The 25,055-nt window shown below is 41.1% G+C and overlaps 2 protein-coding genes across 10 annotated transcripts in view; one reads left to right on the forward strand and one right to left on the reverse strand.

The window, feature by feature from the left end:
* The window catches only part of LOC113636590 (UDP-N-acetylglucosamine/UDP-glucose/GDP-mannose transporter-like), a 5,169-nt gene extending 4,478 nt beyond the window's left edge, over positions 1-691 (forward strand). Inside the window, exon 14 of the mRNA XM_047814788.1 lies at positions 305-691. Within this exon, the coding sequence (XP_047670744.1) occupies positions 305-315 (11 nt within the window). The 3' untranslated portion in view covers positions 316-691. The remainder of the gene's footprint in view (positions 1-304) is intronic.
* A 3,243-nt stretch (positions 692-3,934) lies between these two features.
* The window catches only part of LOC113636588, a 204,478-nt gene continuing 183,357 nt past the window's right edge, over positions 3,935-25,055 (reverse strand). For 5 of the 9 annotated variants that reach the window (XM_047813856.1, XM_047813874.1, XM_047813859.1 and 2 more), the window contains exons 5-6: positions 4,478-4,608; positions 3,935-4,104 (exon numbers count right to left, since the gene is read on the reverse strand). In XM_047813856.1, coding sequence (XP_047669812.1) covers positions 4,006-4,104; positions 4,478-4,608 — 230 coding nt within the window. In that variant the 3' untranslated portion in view covers positions 3,935-4,005. Of the gene's footprint in view, positions 4,105-4,477; positions 4,609-4,947; positions 5,242-5,346; positions 5,644-25,055 lie in introns of all 9 variants that reach the window. The other 4 variants (XM_047813850.1, XM_047813855.1, XM_047813843.1 and 1 more) reach the window with 1 other exon arrangement.

Genomic DNA, 25,055 nt, shown 5'->3' on the forward strand with positions numbered 1-25,055 from the left:
GGCAGGATGTGAGTTTTCCTCATGACCCCACTGGGACATCGAGTAGATGTATATGGGGTCATGACCCCTAATTATGGAGCCCTTGATGTGTGTGGATCTGTTTCCATGGTGACTGTGGCCATATTTCCATTGGATCTAGAATGTTCTGCTGGTTATACTGTAAGGGTTCTGTGTTGTAAACTACAGTCTAGTGCACTAGTGCTCGTGTGTGGGCAGTAGTGAGTGAGGAGGTGTAGTGAACATGTCTCATCTCTCTCTTTCTCTCACTCCCTCTCTCTCTCTCTCTCTGTACATGGATAACTAGAGAGTTCCTGATGAAGAGGACAGATGAGTGCCGCCATGGATGAGAACCACAAAGCTGCTGTTTTACTTTATAAAGAAATGAAATGTGACCATTTTTAGTGAACTGTTGTAGACTTTTTGTAATTTGTCAGTTCTATAATTTGTTTTGTCAGATTCATTAACACCTTAAAGTCATAAAGGCCAAATCGAACAGGTTTCTTCGGTACTGACAATAAACAGTGTTGTCTGAGATATTTTTTTTAAGCACTCCTATAAGACTTGTGTCCAGCAAATTCCACAGATTCTCAATCAGATAAAGATCTGTGAAATTTGGAGGCCATGTCAACACCTTGTTGTGTTCCTCATAATAATAATCATAATCACAAAATAAATTTACATTTATAACATACAGATGTTTAGAGCATCTCTAATATGATCAGTCACAAACATAATCCCTACACCATATAGTCCCAAAAAATCATAACATACAGTCAAAGTGGAGGCTTATAATTTTCCTTTTTCTTTTTTACTGGACAACCAATCACAGTCTTCAAAAGAAAGTGTAGTAATGGCATTAGCCCCGCCTCTAAGATAAAATTTGGTGTATTTCCCTATGAATATGGGCCCTGGTATTGAAAGATTTGGATCTGGGAGCATGTTAAATTTCTGGAAAGAAAAAAACTAGATGAATCGTGGAGAAGCCAACATTCAGACCCGTGCAGTCGAGCAGTGAGTTTTCATCCTCTCACATTCGCTGTAGAAGATCAACAGTGACCCTCAGCCATGTCAGTCAGATACCTTTAGTGCCTTGGAGACAGTGGTTTATTTTAAAATAATGACCTTATCTCTGATTTCTATAATGTTCTTTTTCACACAGAAGACAAGAAATATAAGTGACACTGAACTATAAATAATATAAATGTAAATAATGTCCTTTCTACAGGACCTCAACAGTCTATAGTCAAGTGGAATTGTGCAACCAAGAGAACCTGAGAAATTAATAATTATCCTGTTCATAGGCTGGAATTTCTCACATATGACTGATAGAGAAACTTGTGTGTACAAAGACAGTCTGGACACAGCATGATCTAAACATGAACTGAACACACAACCTTTGAGACGATGCCACCGCTTATCCTCATTGCATTGGCTCCCACTCAGATTTCACATTGATTATAAAATACTATTACTTACCTATAAATCGTTTAATGGTCTCGCGCCACAGTACCTGAGAGATCATTTGTTTTTTTATGATCCGTCACACCTACTTAGTACAAATGTCTCCAGCAGGGGGTAGAACTTTTTCTCAGAGCCCCACAGAGTCTCAGAGTTTAAGTCCAGGCTAAAAACACATTTGTTTAGATTTTTTATGAACAGATTTTTTTAGGTAAAATAGCAGATCTGGAGGGTTCATCACCTCAGACTTAATCATTAGAAATAAATGTTAGAAATAAATAGTAACTTTTAAACTTAATTTTAAATTAAATTGAATTAAAATTGAATTATAATTGGATTATTTAGCACATCAGAGTTGGACACTACATAATGCAGTAAAACAGAGATTGAGAGTTAAGGTGTGTTAGTGAGAGAGATGTGAGTGCATGTGACTAAACATACAGGTTTATTCAGTCAGGGCAACACATTTATTTATTTATTTATTTATTTATTTATTTACATACATACATACATACATACATACATACATACATTCCATAATTTCTCGCCAGAACACAGACACAATGAAATAAAAGGTGTTAAAAGGGTACATCTGAGACCATACAGAATGTTAATCTTACTAAAACAACAGATTACACCAGATTACACACTATTACATTTAAAGGTGTGGAGTCTCTTTTATCAAACTTTGTGTGCAGTTTATTGTGAAAGTGTGAAAATGCACAAAAATACCCAGAAATAAATTATTGTAATGTCTCTCCTCCACTGGTCATGAATAATGAGCTGAAGATTCATTCTGTAGTCAGTTAACAGATCTGTTAATGTGTGAAATCACTTCTCAGCTGTCTAAAGACTGTAATTACACACAATTAATACCAATGCATAATTTACTGTTACGTTCAGAAAGCATTAAACTAACTGTAGACTGTAAATAGTTAGATGGAGCCACAGAATTAAATATAAAGAACAGACTAATTAACCATTCTACACACATATATAAATAAACTCATGAGATGCTGTTATACCTTAACACTTCTCATGCCTCAGTAGCCTGTATGCAGTTATTATGGAGCTGATTAAACCGGATATGATGTAAAGTGTCAAAGCAGTGATTTATACTACTGACACTGAGTCATAAATAGTTATAAATAGTCTGTGGATAAACAGATGCATTGTTTGTATAATGAATGATCAGTAGTCTCTACAATCATATTTAATAACAGCATCAACCAAATTATTCTAAATATTAATTCAGAAAATGAGAATCTCATATTTTCTCAAATAAAAATTCAGTTATAATAAAATAATATAAAGGTGTAATAAAAATACCGCAGGGTGCGGGGGATTAGAAATAAATACTTGTTGGGAAATTAAACACGTATTATGAAAGTTTTGAGCTGTGTGTAGAGCAATCGGTATCATTTAGGAACCGGAGTAAGTAGTGACACCGTGTGGACTTGTAGAGAATTACAGCTAAATGTAGTAATTTGCCACTGTAAAGACTGTGGTATCACATGCAGATGTAGCTGCACCTGGCACCAGCCTGACTCATGTGGCATGTGAATCTGCTTTCTGGCCTGGTGTCAAGCATGATCCTGTGTGGTTTAACTGGCCTGGATATTAAAATCAGCAGGGTCATCACCCATCAGCGCCAGATATGTATATCTCTGGGTTATACTTCCCTTCTGCCAGGTCATCAACCATCAGTGCACCTTTGTCTCAGGGTTCTATATCATTTCCCCAGCCAATAGCTCCAGTCCCACAGTCCCAGAACCAACAACATGCATGGAGACTGTGAAAGGCAGAGCTTGCGGCGGGAGGGGAGCCACCAAAAAATTGTCTGTCAAAGGAAGGCTACCACTACCAGTGTAAATTATGTGGTCAGTCAAAGAACAAACTTACTGGCCACTCAAATTAAAGGTAAATGGTACTGTCCAGAATCTGGGAAGACCATTGAACAGTGGAAAGACTCTTTGTAATTCAATCAAAGAACATTTATTTAACTTTAAACACTTTTTATTTTTCTAGCAATTTATTTTAACATTTTTTTATGTCATAACCTTTGTAATAAGTGAAAAGCTCTATAATGATAGTATTTATATAATAATTACTGTAGGTATAATATAATAATTGCAATTAAATAAAATAGTAATAATAGTTGAATTAAAATATATATATATATTGTTATTGTTAATATTTGCCTTGTTAATAAGTTAAAACACAAATTGTTTAAAAGGCAAGCTTGTTGAAATAACATATATTAGTGAATAAAGTGTGTTTGGAGAAATAAGCATTGTGTGTTAATCTTTTACCTTTATGGAAGTCTACAAAGAATTTAATATTAATTAAAATATATTATTGTTAAAAAAATTAAAAAATATTGAAGTATTAAATAATTAATAAGTATTGAAGAAGTATTAAAGAAATATTGAAGAAAACACTCCCTGCACTACAAAACCCCTTCCCCCCCCTTTTCCTTCTTTACTTTCCCCCCTCCAGGCAGTCCCTTTTGCACTGGCTCATCCCCAGAAAACTCCCCAGAAGTCTCTAAACTCCAGAAGTCTCTAAACTCCAGAAGACTATTCTGACGATTCTTCGCACGAAGCCCACCTTTTCATCTGGGCTTCGAGTACGTTTCACGACATCCTGGTGAATAAAATTCAGTTTAAAGGATAGAAACTGTAGAGAATCGTCTTCTCATTGTAAGACCTGTCATATTTAGAGTTTTAACGAGTCAGAGCATCAGATGTAATACTGAGTGTTCAGATAAATATTAAAAACACTTAATAATCTTATGTGTAAACAGTTAGCTGTTCTCTCTCAGTGATCATGTGAGATTACTGAATAGAATTTGTAATTATTCTGACAGTAAAAGTGTCATTTATCAGTCATCATATTTGTTCTGTGGAAGTGTCCATGTAGTAACTGAGTGATGTCTAATCAGGGTGATGTGGAGTTTATTACAGCACACAGTCATGTGATCTCTGATGTCACAGTGCTGTATGTCTCTGTTACTTACATAATAGAATTGGTTGTCGTAATATTTTTCCCTCAGGTACGGGATTAACACCATCAGTGCAGGAACCAGAAACACCACCACCACCACCACCACCACTATCAGAACGATCACCCACACTGGTAGAGGAGGCTCTATACCCAACACACACACACACACACACACACACACACACACATATACACAGTCAGTGTTTATTAGTGATTAACTGAACACCAATAACACACCCACTGGGCCTCATTTACAGTGTTAGTTTTAAACATTTATTTATTTGTAAATCATCTGCAGGAGAATTTATTTACTACTAAACAAACCTGTGTGTAGAAAATGTAGAAATTAATGACAGGTTCTCATACGGTCGAGTTTCAGTGCAAGTTTTATTTTATTATATTAACTGAATGTTCATGATGATTTCTGACCAATATCAGACTGTTGAATTTTACACACTGACACAAATCACACTGAATACGTACCTCTTACTGTTACTGAGTAAATATGAAGGTTCTCCTTATACTCCGTGTCTCTGATGCTGTAAACTCCATCATCAGTCAAATTTACTCCTCTCAGTGTAAGAAGTGTGTTAGTGAGTGATGTTCTCTGTGTGTATTCAGCTGTACAGTCTAGTGAGCTTTTATACACACTGCAGATCTGTACACCACGTGGATCTGTTGAATTTCTGTGTTTAAAGATCACCTCCAATTGGTCTGATATGTGCAAATTCAGCTGTAGATCTTCACCAGGCTTCACCTGAACTGGTGATATGACGGCTGAGGAGAAAAAACACCAGACTGAATTTTAACTGGATGTAAATGTAACCCATTAAACCTAAATCAGTGAGAGTTTATAAACTATAGAGCAGTAAAGACACTTACACCTGATGCCGAGACGCACATCAGTAATGTCTGTTCCATCACACTGACACGTGTATATGTTCCTCTTACTGTAATCAGCTGCAGTGATGGTGAGGGTCAGATCTCCCTTCAGATACTGATCATGGGAGATGCTAAATCCTTCTGCTGACCAGCAGGATGTCTGATCACACCGAGCCACTACATCAGATCGGTTAGTGAACAGATACCATGTGGCCTGATCTGAACATCTCCGATTACACGGCAGAGCAGCAGCCTGATTAAACTCCACCTTTACAGTAGTGACAGCTGATACAGGAACTGAAAGAGAAAAGCAGATTAACAGAATAAAATATAAATATACTCTGGTACATATAATTAAAATCATTTATGTCCAACACATTTCTGTATAAATCCTTTCTGTAGAACTCTTTCCTGTCAGAGAGACAAACTGAGTCCAGTGTGAGCAGTGAGACTGATATCACACTCACCTGTGATGAACGTGAGGATGAGTAAAAGCAGGAGGTGGAGAGGAACCCTGCAGAACATCATATCTGAGACACAACCTGCAGCACTGCACAGGTGAGAACAGGTGAGGAATTAACCAGGAACCTAAACATAATAACTTCAGTAAGTGACCATAAGTACAAAGACACACACACACACACACACACACACACACACACACACACACCTAAAACTGCAGTTGTTTGACAGCTAGGTGAGGGGTGAGTAATTATTAATATTAATAACTATATTAATTACTTCATAAAATGTCATAAAACCTCATTCTCCATCATCAACCAGCTTAGAATTACTACTACTACTAAAAAAAAAAATAATAATAATAATAATAATAATAATAATAATAATAATAAATATAACTGTGATGGTGGGCCCTCGCATGTTTTTTTTATCGCTATACGGTGCCTCCCAGAAAACAATGCACAGTGGGCAAGTGCATCAAGTGGGTAATATCAGTGGACTATTTTATGTTGTTACTGACATATTTGGAGACTGTAGGTAAATGAAACCCCACATTTTAGACAAACGGGGGCGCTAGTGAGCCACTTAAGACACACACCTTTGTCTGACCTTTTTGTCCACACTTAACAGCCGACAAATGTGATGTATGTGTCAAATTTCAAGTTAATCTAAGCACGCCAAAAGCCTTAAATATGCCTGAAATAAAAGTAAACTTTGACACGATGCCATGGCAATGGTGTTTGAGATCAAAAATCCCTTCGCAATTTTGCATTAGATTCAATTTCATGAATCCCCTAGGAGGAGTATTTAAAAATTTATTGCATGCAACTGTTAAAAAACCACCTTTGTGACTGACACACTTCCAGGGGCCTGTTGGTGGCGCTATACCCGGGACTCACAATAAGCACATCGATGCGATCGGAATCCTTGGCCGAACATACACACCACGTGTCATCACGATAAGACATTTTTTTGTTTTAGATATTAGACATTTCCTGTTTCTCTGAATTCGCCATAACTTTGTCGCCTCCCCATGGCAGCACCATTCGAGATATCAAAAATCCCTTCGGAATATAGCAAGTGCAACATCTCGGGCATCATGTTCACCACATTTGATGTCAATCGCATGAATTCCCTAGGAGGACTATTTAAAAGTTCATTGCATGCGACACACTTCCTGGGGCCTGTTGGTGGCGCTATACTCGGGACTCACAATAAGCACATCGATGCGATCGGAATCCTTGGCCGAACTCTGACGTGTGTGCCAAATTTCAAGAGTTTTCGAGCATGTTAAGGGACCCCAATTGGCCAATGTGTGCAAAAATAAAAATAATAATAAACCCGAGCAAAAACAATAGGGCTTCACACCAGTCAGTACTCGGGCCATAATAATAATAATAATAATAATAATAATAATAAGAAGAAGAAGAAGAAGAAGAAGAAGAAGAAGAAGAAGAAGAAGAAGAATATCTGCAAGCAGCAATGAAGGGGCCAAACATCTCAGGACCACCAAGTAGACGACTAAGTTCATGGACACAGTGTATAAACCTGTTTTTCAGTATAACAACAAAGTGGCCAAATTTGTCTAAACTTGGCGTGTACCACCCCGGCTTCATGTTAAACACGTGAACTGACACTTATGCAAATGAACAAAAACCTATGATGCCTTCAAGGGTGATTTTGTGGGTTCATTGTGACCAAAAGTTTAATACACAAAAAAACATTAATAAGTTTTCAGAGAGGATCATTAACTTTGCCGACACATAAAAAATATGCTTTAAAAAATCTGCTTTTTTTAACAGTTTAGTGGACAAATTTAATGTAACTTGGTGAGATATGACTCCTGAGATATGACTCACTTCCTGTTTTGGTATCTCTGCCATGTCTCGTTTCATTGGACGATAGCAGCCATATCATATATAATATATAATATATAATATATTATATATATATATATATATATATATATATATATATATATATATATATATATATATATATATATATATATATATATTACAAACAATCCAATACATTGATCTGTTAAATTAATCATTTAGCAGACTTCGTTATCCAGAGAAACATACATTTTATTTTATTTTTATACAACTAAGGAACTGAGGGTTAAGGCCCTTGATCAGGAGCCCAGCACCAACAGCTTCTTAAACCTGGAGTTCAAACTCACAACCTTCCAAACTGCAGTCTAACACCTTAACCACTAAGCTACAACATCCCCCTTGACCCAGGGCTTCAGGGATTCAGAGAAAATAACTATCACAAATCACAAAAGAGATTCAAATGTTATACTCTGAAGGGGTATCAGGTTCACTGACATCCACTTAGGGCTTCTATGGGCGGCCACAGAAAACCTTAAAAAACAACAATAATACCAGTATGGCTTAAAAACAAAATGGATTTTACAGTGATGATGCACAAGAGATTTGGTTAAAACATCTGCTTTGGTTCCAAAGTTGTATGTATTTCAGGAAACTTGGTGGGTAGCCAATATTCCACTAGTAATAAATGACATCATATTTGGCCTCCAATCAAGCATTGCTGACATATGGGTTCTTCTTTTTTTGGTGTCTTCACCACTGAGTTTCATTAGTGACAGTGGCCACATTGATTGTCCCAGAAAAATGATTTGAATAACCTTTGTTCAGACCCCTCTATAGATACTAAAATTTGTGCTGATAAGATCAATGGTCTAGGATTATTACTCAAAGGGTTTTTCCCAAAAAAAAAACCCTACATGATGAGTAATGAGAAATTAATTCAGCAGAAAATTTTTCAACTCTAAAATGTAAAAAATGTACCTTTAGATTTGGCCTGTAGGTGGTGCAACAGAGATGGATGATCGCTGAAATTTAATACCCCAAAAATATCCCCAAAATTTGATATCTAGATACTTTGGACTGTATTAATGTGCCAGATTGCATAAAACTCCACCAAAGTGTGTAATGTGCTGTCACAGACTCCCATAAGGAGTTAACAGTTGAACATTTAAACAGTTACAATAGGAGCCTTGTACCAGCAGCACTTGGTCTGTAATAACAATAGAGCTAGTGATAAAAGTCATAAACACTTATGTGGTTTAACTGAGACAAGATCACTACATAAACTATATATTTTCTTTAATACATCACACTTTCACATTTATTCACAAAAACATTTAAAATATTACTAAAAATAATGTTTTGTGCTTTTCCTCATTATACATAAACTCTTCATAATGAGTTTAATCTGTAATACTGTAAAAATATTGTAATATGTTTAATATGCAATAGTAAAATATCTTTATCTTTATAATAATGTTATTATTAAAATTAATATTATCTTTATAATAATGTTATTATTAAAATTAATATTATCTTTATAATAATGTTATTATTAAAATTAATATTATCTTTACAATAATGTTTATAATGAACTTACCTTCAGAAGTTTAAAAGTTGTAGTGATGGGAGTGTAAAAGCTTCTCCTTAAAGCAAAGCGGAGCTGGACAGTGACACTGCATATAAACACTTCATTTACAGCCCAAAGAGAAAGTGTAAACTGTGAAACTTTACGCATGCGCACTTCAGTCTCAGTGCTGGTGCTCTGTAATAATCTACATCGTTCTTTTCCCCAGTCAGTTTTACAGCTTATTCCGAGCCTCTACATTAGTTTGCAACACATATGACAGCCAAGGAGCAGTACAAGAAGTCTTCCTGGGTTTAGTGGACAGAGAAGGTCCATGGTTGAGTCCAAGGGTAGAGAGGAGAAGGAGTCAGGATCAGTAAGAGATTAAAGGTGCAGGAAGCTACAGATGAAGTGGAGATGCTGGAAGTCTTAGGTAGAAGGACAGAGATTGTGAAGGACTGAGGAGTGTGTCCACTTCTTCCAGGACGTCTCCTAGGGAAAGGAAATTTAAACTGCATGGAATTTAAGAGAGATTAAAGGTTAATGAGACAAAGTAAGACAGTAGACCTGTCCCACCACCACCCCTGTGTGTTTCTAGTGGTGTCTGAGAGAGAGTAAGGACAGAGGATAGAGCAGCTGGTGTAACAGTGTTCTGTGTGGATATCAGAGTAGTGGGAGGTTAAAGCCCAGATAAAACCAGCTTTCCTTATAGCTGACTGACAATCCCATTCTGTCAGAGAATAAAATATGATTTAGGAAAACAACAAAACAGGAAAAGTATTCATTTAGACAGTAATAAAAGAGCTTTGGTCCCATTTATGTGTACAGATATTTTGTTTTTATAATTAAGGGGAGTCTCTTTTTTGACATTTTAGAAAGACTTTTACTTCATTTACTTCAAATTAAATCTTTATTACAGTAAAATCACACATTATGTATGATTTAGCTCATGTGGCAGCAATGAGTCCTTTAGCTTAGAGAGACTGTTATATGTGTAGTCATCATGTGGGAAAGTCAGGATGGAAACATACATACATCTTATACAGAATTACTAAAAGATGTGGTGTCATAATCAGGGTCAGGTGTTTTAAAATCTTCTTCAGAGTTAAACAGACAAACAAGGAATCAAGGTGACAATCAAGGTGAACAAGGAACAGGTGAAATGGCGGAAACATGAGTCAGGTAAGAATGTAGCACCACCCACATTACGGTTTAAAATTAGATTTAAATCGGTTACTGAAAGTGTTATTACAAACATATTTAAGATATGAAATGTCCATTATATTTATTATATTAAATTGGCTGCATTTTTTGTACTTTTAATTATTGCCTTCACTTTGTTTAGTCATCAAGAAGCTTTTATTGTCATTTACACCATATATATGTGACACAGTACACAGTGACATGAACAACGTTCCACCAGGACCAGGGAGCTACACAGAACAACACAGAGATAAGGACTGAAGTAAGTTAGTCCTAGACACATAAAGTGTATCTGTACAACCTGGTGTACACAGTGTGAGACACAAGACAAGAAGATCGTGCAGGACAAACAATACAATTACAATACATTACACAAAAGACATTAGACAAAAGACATTAGACAAAAGCAGCACTGACCAGTGTACATACTGTATGTTCTATATTACATGTGCAGACATTTGGACTGGGTTGGTCATGGACCAAGGTGCATTTGGTATATTACATGATTTACTGAAACCGATGTTTTTGGATGCGATGTTACTGAAATCTGATTACTGGTTTACTGATTACTGAAAAATAATCAACAAAACACATGGAATATAAACTAATGTGTAAAAAATGAATTAGATTATGTAATGTCACTGATGAAATGTACAGAACTGCTCTAAGAGTTCCAATATAAAATGTAGTTAATGTTACGTCCCGCGCGTGTCTAGGGGTTTTAGGACCTAAAAAAAAAAGAGGAAAGAGCATAACCCGGACCCTGCCACAGCACCACACCAACAACGTTCTGTATCGAATTTAAAGGTTTATTTAAGCATCTGGATATAACGAAGAAAATCAGTTAAATTTCAACTGAGGAAGGGAACAAAATCTCAGGAGGGGGCAATGCCAAAATAACAAACAAAAGTTCACTGCCTGGGGAGTGAAAATCTTTCTAATCTAGGACACAAAAGTAAAATAAATAACAGGTACATGAACTCACTCCCTAACTAACACAAAACAGGAGAAAACAATGATTCCCAAAGTAAAATGGCACCCACCTCCCTACCGTTCCCGAAATTACAAAAAGAACAATGAGCACCAAAGTCACTGATTACTATAACATTGGTTAGCGAGCATAACATGGAATTCAATACACCGTGCAGGGCAGAACACGGATCATTGGAGAAAAAGGTCTCCCCGACTGAGCCTTCTGCTCTGCTTTTAAACTCCTTTTCTTCTGGTTGGTAAACAGGTGCAGCTGGGGGAAGCAGTTAGGTGACCTGAGAGCAGAGAGTGGGAGGAGCCACAGGAGACCAGGAGACAACACAACAGCAACCATAGGACAGGACAAAACATACGTCCAAACTGGTGTCCATTTGCTTACATTTTATTCATACTCTTTAATACAGCATTTGATACCTGGGAATATAAAGTCATCTGGCCTTATGTTCGAAAATTAATTCAAATATTCTTTATATTATACATTTAAAATGTAATTTTTTATAGTACATTTATTGGACAATAATGTTTCATACATTGTCTAAAAGTCTAACATTGTATAATTTAATTTCAAATTGGTAAACCAAAAACTATATTTGTTTATAACTGGTAGACAAATCAAAATCATACTGGAAACCAATCACTGTATGTAAGGGGTGTATGAGGTGAAGAGTGTGTGTGAGGGGTGGGTGAACTGAAAAGTGTGTGTGAGGGGTGTGTGAAGTGAAAAGTATGTGTGAGGGATGTGTGGGGTGAAAAGTATGTGTGAGGGATGTGTGGGGTGAAGAGTGTTTGTGAATGGCTTTTTTTTGGTTTAAACATCATAAATAATAAATAAATAATAAGGCAAACACACACACACACACACACACACACACACACACACACACACACACACACACACACACACACACACACACACATACACACACACAGTGACACACTCAGTTTTTTAATGTGTGTGACATGTTTGTCTCCCACAGCATCGCCGGGAGCCTCGCCTACTCCTACATCACCTTCACTCAGGAGGATGTCAGTGAGTGCACTTCATATTATTGTTACAGTATTAGATGTAACACTGTGGGCGTGTCCCAAACCAAATGATGTGTCTACAGAGTGTCTAATTCAGGGCTATCAGACATCTATCAGACATTCACTCACTTCCATCGTTAGAGTCGTAAAGTCCAGGTGTAAAATAACTGAATGAAACAAGTGGGCAGGATGTGAGTTTTCCTCATGACCCCACTGGGACATCGAGTAGATTTGCATGGGGTCATGGTTCCTATGAGCCCCTGATCTGTGTGGATCTGTTTCCATGATGACTGTGACCATATTTGGTCACAAGCCTGATTTTCATTGGATCTAGAATGTTCTGCTGGTTACACTGTCAGGGTTCTGTGTTGTAAACTCTACAGTCTAGTGCACTAGTGCTCGTGTGTAGGCAGTAGTGAGAATAAGGTGTAGGGAACATGGCCATGTCTCATCTCTCTCTCTCTCTCTCTCTCTCTCTCTCTCTCTCTCTCTCTCTCTCTCTCTCTCTCTCTGTACATGTACAACCAGAGAGTTCCTGATGAAGAGGACAGATGAGTGCCACCATGGATTATAACCACAAAGCTGCTGATTTATAACGAAATGAAATGTGACAATTTTTAGTGAACTGTTCTGGACCTTTTGTAAGTTGTCAGTTCTAGAATTTGTTTTGTCAGATTCATTAACACGTTAAAGTCGGTTTCTTCGGTACTGACAATAAACAGTGTTGTCTGAGATATTTTTTATAAGCACTTCTATAAGACTTATGTCCATCAAATTCTACAGATTCTCAATCAGATTAAGATCTGTGAAATTTGGAGGCCATGTCAACACCTTGTTGTGTTCCTCATACATGAAATTTAAAGATTTCAACACAGAGTGGGATTATAAATCATGATAAACACTGGAGTAGTGAGAAGGATTACGTTTCTTTATCAGAGGAGAAATGCTAAGCTAAAGCTAACACCACACCGGCTCTCTTTACCCAGCGTTTTTCTCGCCAATGTTCGGTCACTGGTGAACAAAATGGTGGAGATACGACTCAGCATCACTCTCAACATGAAACTGTTAAACTGCAATGTGATGATTTTCATGGAACCATGGCTGCACAGCGGCATTCTGGACAATGCTATTGAGCTAGCGGGACGACACACACTCCGGGCGGACGTTTGATGGCTCCGGTAAGACCAGAGGCGGTGGATTGTGCATTTATATTAACAAAGCTTGGTGCACGAACTCTGTTATTGTTGGGAAACATTGTTCAGCTAACCTGGAGTTTCTCATGGTTAAATGCAGACTATTTTATCTACCGCAGGAGTTCACTTCCAAGAACTTTATGAAGAACTTTATGCGGCCATCAGTAAACAACAGACTGTTCATCCGGAAGCTGCGTTTATTGTTGCGGGTGATTTTAATCACTCAGACTTAAAGGCAGTGCTCCCCAAATTTCACCAGCATGTTTCCTGTCACACCAGAGGGAACAAAACCTTAGACCATGTATACACAAACATGGCTGGGGCTTACGTTGTGACACCCCTCCCCCACCTAGGACAGTCAGATCACATTTCTTTGTTTCTCACTCCTAAATATGCACCCCTCATCAATCGAGTGAAGCCATCAGTAAGAACCATCAAGGTCTGGCCCACAGAAGCAGATTTCACACTCCAGGAAAGGTTTCAACAAACAGACTGGAGTACATTTGCATCTCGGGCCACCAGTGACACTCACACGGACGGCCTCTTTGATGCCCCTCCTCAGGTCAGCCCTGGATGTGCTGTAGGCCTGTGCGTCGCCTGATCTGAAGGCAGTATTGCGTGCCTTCAACAGGAGGCACACCTCCTTGTTCATCCATGGCTTCTGATTTGGGTATGTGATGATCTGTTTCTGAGTAGTAACACTGTCTATGGTGGTATTGATGTAATGCAGAGGAGGTGTAGCACTGCTACAAGCGGAAGACTGAGGAGCATTTTTCCAACTCTGACCCTCGACGCATGTGGAAAGGCATCCAGGCCATCAGTGATTACAAATCCTCCCACTCCATCCCCGCTGCCACTGATGTCCTCTTCTTGAATGAGCTTAACGACTTTTATGCTCATTTTGAGAGAGACAACAGAGAAACTGCCACCAAGCTCAAACCCTCGGCTGACCACCCTCCATTCATACTCTCCTCCACAGATGTCTGCACGCACTGAGCCGGATCAGCGCACACAAAGTTGCTGGACCAGACAACATCCCTGGATGTGTACTCAGGGCATGTGCTGAGCAACGCTCTGGGGTCTTCACGGACATCTTCAACCTGTCTCTTGCCCATGCAGCTGTTCCTACTTGCTTTAAATGCACTTCCATTGTGCCAGCGCCAAAACACTCCAGCCCAACGTGCCCGAACGACTACCGCCCTGTAGCACTGACACTCATTGTCATGAAGTGCTCTGAGCGGCTGGTCCTGGCACACCTGAAGGACTCTCTGGCATCCACATTGGACTCTCACCAGCTTGCCTACTGCAGCAATAGGACCACAGAAGATGCAGTTTCCATGGCACTGCACTCTGTGCTCACACACTTGGACAATAAAAATACCTATGCACGTAAGCTGTTTGTTGACTTCAGCTCAGCATTTAACACCATCATTCCATCCAAGTTGATAGCCAAATTAGTAGATCTGGGCATTGACACTGCAACTTCAACTGGATCATGGACTTCCTGACCAACAGACCCCAGCAGGTTCAATCGGGTTCCATCTGCTCCAACACTATCACACTCAACACTGGTGTACCACAGGTCTGTGTGCTGAGCCCCTTCCTCTACTCCCTCTTCACCTCCGACTGCAGGCCTGTGAATGGATCTAACTCCATCATCAAGTTTGCAGATGACACTACAGTGATCGGTCTCATCACCAACAATGATGAGACTGAATACAGGGAGGAGATCCAACACCTAGCCACATGGTGCAATAACAATAACTTGCTCCTTAACACCTTCAAAACAAAAGGAGCTCATTGTGGACTTCAGGAAAGAGATCAGAGGCACGCATGACAACATCTACATCAATGGGATGGCTGTTGAGCGGACATGTCCTGGACTACCAACACCTCCAGCCTGGTCAGGTTCTTGTGATCGGTTAGGACGGTGAAAGGATGCTGAGCACCCTCCAGCCAGTGCCGCCATTCCTCGAAAGCCGTCATGGCGAGTAACTCGTGGTCCCCTACATTGTAGTTGTGTTCCATGGGCGATAGTTTTTGTGAGAAGTACGCCAACGGAAACATTTTATTAGCCAGGCCCTGGCATTGTGACAGAACGGACTATGAATGGCCAGGTCGGATCAGGGTGGTGAAGGATGGGAACCGAGGTGAAAACGGCGGTAGAAGTTGGCGAACCCAAGAAAGCGCTGCGGCTCCTTTGCGGCCGTGGCCACTGTAATACTGCCTGCGCTTTCGAGTCATCCATGGCAACCCCTCGGCCGAAATGACATAGCCTAGGAAGGCCGTCGAGGTCTTATGGAACTCACACTTCTCTGCCTTGGCATAAAGTCGGTGCTGAATCAGGCAATTCAGTACTGCCCTCACATGTTGGACGTGCTCCTCCAGGGTTTCAGAGTAGATCAAGATGTCGACTATGTATTCAAAGATTCAAAGTCTGGTCGTCGTCCAGGTCGCTCCGCTTAGATTGAGCTTTTATTTACGTTTTTACCTACTTTTGCTTTCTCTTTTTACATACATAACCTCTGCACTGATCACTTACAACAAAGGCACACTTTTATTTACATTGTTTATGATTGATGAGAGATTTTTACACATCTATATTTTATAATAAATACAAATCATGATCAAGAATCATTTATAAGGTTAAAAACTGTAATCTTTCTCTTTAGTTTGGATGTGTTTGGACGTATGTGAACACACCACCTGTACTCAGGTCCACAACAAACACCTGAACCAGTGTGTGTTTAAAATCAGAGGTCTGGAGGTGACAGATTTGTACCTGTACGAGCACAGAGAACAACACACACCAACTGTTTTAGTGTCTCTGTGAAATCCAACATATAACTGAGTGTAATGTACGAATAGTGTTTGAGATCAGTGTTCTGATATTTCATCATTTCTCTTCCAGTCTGCGTGACTGTAATCTGACAGAGGAAAGCTGTAGAGTTCTGTCCTCAGTTCTCAGCTCAAACTCCTCCAGTCTGAGAGAACTGGACCTGAGTGTCAATGAACTGCAGGATTCAGGAGTAAAGCTGCTCTCTAATGGACTGAAGAATCCACACTGTACACTGGAGATACTGAGGTACACACACACACACACACACACACACACACACACACACACACACACACACACACAGTTTTAATAAACACTACAACATCCGGTTCTCCTCTGTGGTAACTGTAATTGTAGTGATCTGATATATTGTCATTGTTGTGTGTGTGAGATGGAGAGTAAATGTACTGTATATAAAGATTTTGTGTAGTTCATGTTTTCAATACTAAAACTGAGTGTGTTAAGTGTGAGAAGGTTTTCTTTCTTGCAGGATGTGGGACTGCAGTATTACAGATGAAGGTTGTGCTGCTCTGGCTTCAGCACTGAGGTCAAACTCCTCATCACACCTGAGAGAACTGAATCTGTACGATAATAATCCAGGAGAATCAGGAGTGAAGCTGCTCTCTGATCTACTGAAGGATCCACACTGTAAACTGGAGACACTAATGTGAGTTACTGACTTACTGTCTCTTTACTGTATGATATTGTGTAATATTCACTGTGTGCTGTAAAATGTCACATCTAATGTGTGTATTTATGCTTCTGTTGTTCATAAGTAAAGTGTTTAAATGTGTCTGTAATTCTGTCCTGTTGTGTTTTTCAGCATTAAGGGTAAGACACTCACCAGGTCTGGTGTATGACAGGAGTCTCTCCTCAGACCTTTTTTCCAGGATAAATCATTTATGGTGGTGAAGCGTTAGAACACGTCCCACATTTCCAGCAGTTTGGGGACTGAATCATTCATATTCAGATGTAGAAGATCAGTAACAATAACTGTGACTGATCACATCCTTTTATCCTCTCAGCTACAACTTCAGCTCCTCAGCCTCAACTCCTTCTTTAACATCAAGTCTACACGGACAGCAAGCACAGCTGCAGCTTTTCCCAAAAGAAAGGCAACACGGATGTCATGCTCATTATTCTTTATTCTAAGATAAGTGACTGCACCATATCCTTGTTCACTTGCATCAGAGAAGTTATGAAGCTGAGCAGATATGTAGGACCCACAGCTCATGAGCTTTATCCATCTCTCACTCACTCTCACTCATTATCTACTGCTTTATCCGAACTTCTCGGGTCACGGGGAGCCTGTGTCTATCTCAGGCGTCATCGGGCATCAAGGCAGGATACACCCTGGACGGAGTGCCAACCCATCGCAGGGCACACACACACACTCTCATTCACTCACACACTCACACACTACGGACAATTTTCCAGAGATGCCAATCAACCTACCATGCACGTCTTTGGACCGGGGGAGGAAACCGGAGTACCCGGAGGAAACCCCCGAGGCACGGGGAAACTGCTTTATGCATCTCATTTATGCAACTTTGAATTCAGAGAGTGCATTCAGATCCTTTAACCACCTCATCCAATCATGCAGAATGTCATGGGGCACAGTCTCATCCCATCCAAACCTCCTGCCTAGCTCCTGTAACATAATCTTAGCAGGTAACACTACTGGTGCCAACAATCTAAGTGGATCGTATACTGAACTGGAAACTGACAACATCCCACGTCTTGTGCAGGATTTCTCCTGAAGCACCATGGTGAGTCATTTTCTGCACACCATAGCAAACCAAGAGCTCTTTCAAAAGGCAGGCTGTCTCTGTCCAGATCTAGCTTCTTCCACTCTTTGGCTCAGCACTTCTCGGGAATAGTTTGAAGAACAGTGTGCTTGTTGCTACTCCATTTCGTCAGCGTGAAACCTCTTCGCTGACAAAGAATAGAAAGGTCTTTAACTAACAAGCTGCTGCTTCTTCAGATGACACAATCTTAAGGCAATCATCCACATAGTTTTCTTTGAGAGTTTGAACAACCTCCAATTGAAACTCAGACTGATGATCATCTGCTGTTTTTAAGCAAAAATAGCACAATTCGGAGAAGAGACAGCACCAAAAAGATGGACAGTCATACGAAACACTGACACTTCTCTTGTAAAGTCTCCATTTTTCCACCACAAAAAGCAAAGAAAGTCACGATCTTCTTCTGCCACCTTAACCTGATGAAACATTACTTGTATGTTGCCCATGACTGCAACCAAGTCTTGTCTAAACCTCAGGAGGACTCCAAGCAATGTACTTGTAAAATTGGAACCTTGCAAAAGGACTTGATTCAAGGATGTTCCTTTAAATGCTTCACCACAATCAAAAACCACCCACAGGTTCCTCTTCCTGGGATGACGTACACCGTGGTGAGGAATGTACCACACCTTGCCGTTTTCACCTTTCAGCTGTTGAGTGGGAACTGTCTCTGCATATCCATTGACAAATGCTACATACTCGTGATAAAATTGCTCATCTCTCTGGAATCTCCTTTTCAAGCCAAGTACTGTATATGTTGTTTTGCCACAGAAAAGTTGTTCGGAAGATGCACATTTTCCCTTTTAAATGGCAACTTCAAGGTGTAATGATTATTCTCAAGCTTGGCAGAACTCTCTGTAATCTCCAAGAATCTAATATCCTCTCTTGATAATGCTTGCTCTTCTGCAACTTGCTCGTTGAAATCATGGTTGTATTGTTTAAACAACATCTCCTCCAATCTACACACAGAAATCCTGTTGACCACTGCAGAACAGTCTTCATCCTTAAAGTTGCCTGTATACAAAGGACCATTAATGACCCAACCCAAAGCTGTTCTTATAGCATAGGGGCCATCTCCATGACTGTTTATGACTTCCCAAGGCTCCAACTCCTTAGGTGCATTGTTTCCAATCAACAAGTCAACGTTAGCCATTATGCAAGGAACTTTATCCTTTGCCAGGTAAGGCCACTTTGACAACTCTTCCTTAGAAGAGTTGATTCAGAAGGAAGCTGATTCAACCCAAAGAGTAACAGACACTGTACCTAGACAGTTGGATCAAGACCCATCATATTGCTGAAAGAGGATTATAGAATTGTTATAAGTTTTCTTTTCTATTTTATGGAATGACAAGTTTTCTTTACCTATTATATGAATTTATGTAATCATTTTGTGATTAAGAAATGATATAATGTTCAATAGTATGTTTGGATATGAAGACAGAGAGTAACAGTGAAAGCTTAAAAGGAAATCACAAGGTTTTGTGTCAGCAGCTTTGTGCAAGCAGAATAAGAACACACAGTTAGCTGTGCAGCTGAGGAGACTTCTCAGGCTGTTTTGCGAAGCATGAGATCATAAGAGACCTGACAGTATGCTGATAGAAGCAGAATGACGTTATGAAATTATATTAATAAATGGTATAAACATGGTTTTAGAACCAGTTATTGGTGTGCATTCACCTTGAGGTAAGCTCATTGTGATATACTTTGTTATTGCTTATAGAGAGTGCATCAGGAGAACAAATGCAGGCTTACACTTGGAGAGAGTTTCTTGGCTTGTTTTATCTTTGCATTGTACTTATTTCTACTTACGCTAGAATTGTTTGACTGTTTGAAGGAGATTTTATTTGTAATTTTCTTTTCTTTTACCTTACATATATTACACACATCTATTTGTATTACTCTACTTTTAATAAAAACAAGGCCTCTCATTGTGAGGATCCTGAAAAGACAAAAAGGTCTAAGTCTGACTCCATCTAAAGATTCAATCAATAGATTAGGTAGAAGAACCTGAAGAGGATCCTTTGTTAGAAGACTGAGGGGCTTCGAAGGACACCTGCATTCAAGGTAAGAGCAACACTAATTGTTGATCTTGTGTTTTCAAAACAAACCCGTGCAAACTAGGACACATCCTTTAGTGGGATTGTGGAAGGGTTTCCTACGCAATCCGAAAACAAGTGTCACTAAAGGACGCGTAAGTCAGAATAATTACTTCGGCTGGTACAACCTTAGTTTTTAGCAAAAACTGAGCTTTTGTCCCAGGAAGATTAAGACGCTGCATAAGACTTCAATACAAAAGGTCACTGAGCCGTCAGGATCTAGGACTGCATATGTATTATCTCATCTCCTTTACTGGTTTTAACTTGAACTGGTAAGATAGAAAGTAGACAGCGATCTTTTCCGGCCCCTGTATGACCACATATTTCAGCAGTTCCTAAGAACTTGCATGCACCTGACTTCTTGGAAATTATGTGTGCATTGGCTGTATGTCAATATGCAGCACAGTTTGGCTGATTACATATCTTACAAGTCAAACACAGTTGCCACAGTTACGACTCATGTGCCCAGCACTTAAGCAACCAAAGCAAAGCTATTTCTCCTTTAGAAAGTCCATCCTTTAACTATGTTTCTTCCTCTTAAATTGCATACATGTCTCCAATACATGATTCTTTGCACAATGCACACATAATGAAATCACTTTGGGATTGTTTGCTGGCAATTCGGTTCTTATATTATTAGAGGTTTCTAGAGACTTCACAGGTGCAACGTTAGTGGCAAAGATGTTTCCTTTAGCTCTGCCTTCTAGACGCAGTTTTGGCCGATTGACAGGCCTTGTGCTAATTGGCAAGTCCCTGTTATCACCAAACAAGGGATCCATCAGGATGTGAACCTGTCTTTCAATAAATCCAAAAAGACCTTTGAATGAAGCTCTACATTCAGTAGTTTCCAGAATGTTATGTGCAACAGTTCTCCAACGCTCTCTAAACTTGTAAGGCCATTCAGATACAATAGCTCTCATATTGCTTGGCATATCTAACTCCTGAAGATACTGCAATTCCTCAGAGACATTACAGCAGCCACGCAAAAATAGAAAGAAGAAAGTGACGTGACATATGGTGGTGTACGGTGACCCATACTCAGAATTTGTTCTCTGCGTTTAATCAATCCAAAGTACACACACAGCAATGAACACACACACCGTGAACACACACCCGGAGCAGTGGGCAGTCATTTATGCTGCGGCACCCGGGGAGCAGTTGGGGGGGTTCGGTGCCTTACTCAAGGGCACGTCAGTCATGGCCGGCCTGAGACTCGAACGCACAACCTTAGGGTTAGGAGTCAGACTCTCTAACCATTTGGCCATGACTTCCCCAAATTAGAGCATAAGACTGTAAAGCATTGACAGCAAGGGCCAAGACCAAGGCTCTTTCCAAGTAAGCAGTGGTGATCTTGTACTTATTGCCAAAATGTTCCTATAATAGCTGTTTTGAATTAGCATTGCCAAAGTCAGGGGTCAAATGTAGACAACTACCTACAAGCTCCCTTGGCTGCCCCCTATATGACTCTGAGGTGATGGCGGCGCGGCAGTAGCACGCAGCGGCCTCTCCGGATTCAATATTAAACCGTAAATAACCGTAGTTTTTATTTACGGTTTTGAGCCCGACCATTGCTTCTACATGGATGCCAGAGACAGCGGTGTTCATGTATACAAACATGTATACAAACACCAGGACCTAATAAAGTACAGAAATCGTGTAACAACCAACCTGCACGATGATGTACTGGTTAGGCTTCGTGACCTCGGCTTGCTGCGGAGACCAGGCCTCCAGTCCCCGGTGTCGCCTGATACCAGAGACCAGGGGAGGGGACGCCGAAAGCGGTTCGCGAGGAAGCGGAAGCGCGGTAAGCGAGCGGGCGTCCGTGCTAGGCTAAAAACAAACCCTAGCCGGCCGGCTCTCCCATCCATTCTACTATCCAACGTTTGCTCCCTGGACAATAAACTGGACTACATCCGACTCGAACGCTCTACACGGAGAGAGGTTAGAAACTGCTGTGTGTTTGTTTTCACGGAGACGTGGCTCAGCGACAGAGTTCCGGACGCCGCCATTCAGCTGGACGGGCTAACTTCATTTAGAGCCGACAGAAATGCAGCTCTTTGCGGTAAGACTCGCGGTGGTGGTGTGTGTGTTTATATCAACACGGAATGGTGCAAGAACTCTGTGCTTGTTTCTACTTACTGCTCATCGTCAGTAGAGTTTGTGACTGTTAGATGCAGACCATTTTATTTACCACGGGAATTTACTACTGTTTACATTGTCGGAGTTTACATTCCTCCTAGCGCTAATGCTAAAGAGGCGCTAAGTGAGCTATACGGAGCTATTAGCGACCTACAGAATGTTCACCCCGATGGACTTTTTATCATCGCCGGAGATTTCAACCATGCAAATCTTAAGTCAGTGCTCCCTAAATTCCATCAGCATGTGGACTTTGCTACGAGAGGTGAAAACACGCTGGATCTTGTTTACACAAACATTCCCGGCGCGTACCGTGCGGAGCCCCGCCCCCACCTCGGCTACTCAGACCACATCACTGTTATGCTAATTCCTGCATACAGACCACTCGTCAGACGCTCAAAACCGGTTCTGAAGCAGGTGAAAACCTGGCCAGCAGGAGCCACTTCTGCTCTTCAGGACTGCTTTGAGTGCACTGACTGGAATATCTTCAGGGAGGCTGCAACCAACGGCGACTCCGTCAACTTGGAGGAGTTCACAGCATCAGTGACCAGTTACATCGGCAAGTGCATTGATGACGTGACCGTCTCCAAGACCATCACTACACGCCCCAACCAGAAGCCGTGGATGAATGCTAATGTGCGTGCTCTGCTGAGGTCTAGGGACCTAGCCTTCAGAACAGGGGACAGGGTGGCCCTAAGAACAGCAAGGGCCAAACTGTCCCGAGCCATCAGAGAGGCAAAGCGTGCACATGCCCAGACAATCCACAGCCACTTCCAGGACAGCGGAGACACCCGGCGCATGTGGCAGGGCATACAGGCGATCACAAACTACAAGACAGCTTCACCTGCTTGTGATAGCGACGCCTCCCTCCCAGACGCGTTGAACGAGTTCTACGCTCGGTTCGAGGTACAGAACAACGTTACGCCAAGGAAGACCATCCCTCGTCCCGACGACCAGGTACTCTGTCTATCCACGGCCGACGTGAGGAGATCTCTATGCAGAGTTAACCCACGGAAGGCTGCTGGACCAGACAACATTCCTGGCAGGGTGCTCAGAGAATGTGCGGAACAGCTAGCGGATGTCTTTACGGACATCTTCAACATTTCCCTGAGCAGCGCCGTTGTTCCTACGTGCCTCAAAACTACCACCATCGTTCCTGTCCCAAAGAAGTCTACAGTGTCTTGCCTCAATGACTATCGTCCCGTTGCACTCACACCCATAGTTATGAAGTGCTTCGAGAAGCTCGTCATGAGGCACATCAAGACCCAGCTACCACCCTCACTTGACCCCCTACAGTTCGCGTATCGTCCAAACCGCTCCACAGACGATGCCAGTACCACAGCCCTCCACTTAGCCCTCACCCATCTGGACAATAAGGACACTTATGTACGAATGCTGTTCATAGACTTTAGTTCAGCATTCAATACAATCATCCCTCAGCACCTGATTGGGAAGCTGAGCCTGTTGGGACTAAACACCTCCCTCTGCAACTGGATCCTGGACTTCCTGACTGGGAGACCTCAGTCAGTCCGGATCGGGAACAGCATCTCCAGCACCACCACACTGAACACTGGAGCTCCTCAAGGCTGCGTGCTCAGTCCACTGCTGTTCACTCTGCTGACTCACGACTGTGCAGCAATGCACAGATCGAATCATATTATTAAGTTCGCCGATGACACGACCGTGGTGGGTCTCATCAACAAGAACGACGAGTCAGCATACAGGGAGGAGGTGCAACAACTAACTGCCTGGTGTAGAGCCAACAACCTTTCTCTGAATGTGGACAAAACTAAAGAGATGGTTGTGGACTTCAGGAGAGCACAGAGCGACCACTCTCCGCTGAACATCGACGGATCATCTGTAGAGATCGTCAAGAGCACCAAATTTCTGGGTGTTCATCTAGCGGAGAACCTCACCTGGTCACTCAACACCAGCGCCATCACCAAGAAAGCCCAGCAGCGTCTCTACTTCCTCCGAAGGCTGAGAAAGGCACATCTCCCTCCCCCAACCCTGACCATGTTCTACAGAGGGACCATTGAGAGCATCCTGAGCAGCTGCATCACTGTCTGGTTTGGGAACTGCACCATCTCGGATCGCAAAACCCTGCAGCGGATAGTGAGGACAGCGGAGAAGATCATTGGGGTCTCTCTTCCCTCTATCATGGACACTTACACCACACGCTGCGTCTGCAAAGGCAACAGCATTGTGGATGACCCCACACACCCCTCACACACACTCTTCACCCTCCTGCCGTCTGGAAAAAGGTACCGAAGCATTCGGGCCCTCACGACCAGACTGCGTAACAGTTTCTTCCCACAAGCCATCAGACTTCTCAATAACCGAACTGTACTATACTGAGCACAACATACACACACATCATCTGTATGGACTGCACAGACCCTCACAAAACACACACACTGTTTTGCACACTTTTCTGCTGTTTTTGCACATATTGGACAATATCTCAGTCATCTGCTGTTTTTTGCACAACTCCATATATAATCCAAAGGACCTGCTGCTAAGAACCTGCTGCTGTTCATTCTTTTACTGCACAAAATAT

Source organism: Tachysurus fulvidraco, chromosome 1 (assembly GCF_022655615.1).
Source record: "Tachysurus fulvidraco isolate hzauxx_2018 chromosome 1, HZAU_PFXX_2.0, whole genome shotgun sequence".
NCBI classification, from domain to species: domain Eukaryota; kingdom Metazoa; phylum Chordata; class Actinopteri; order Siluriformes; family Bagridae; genus Tachysurus; species Tachysurus fulvidraco.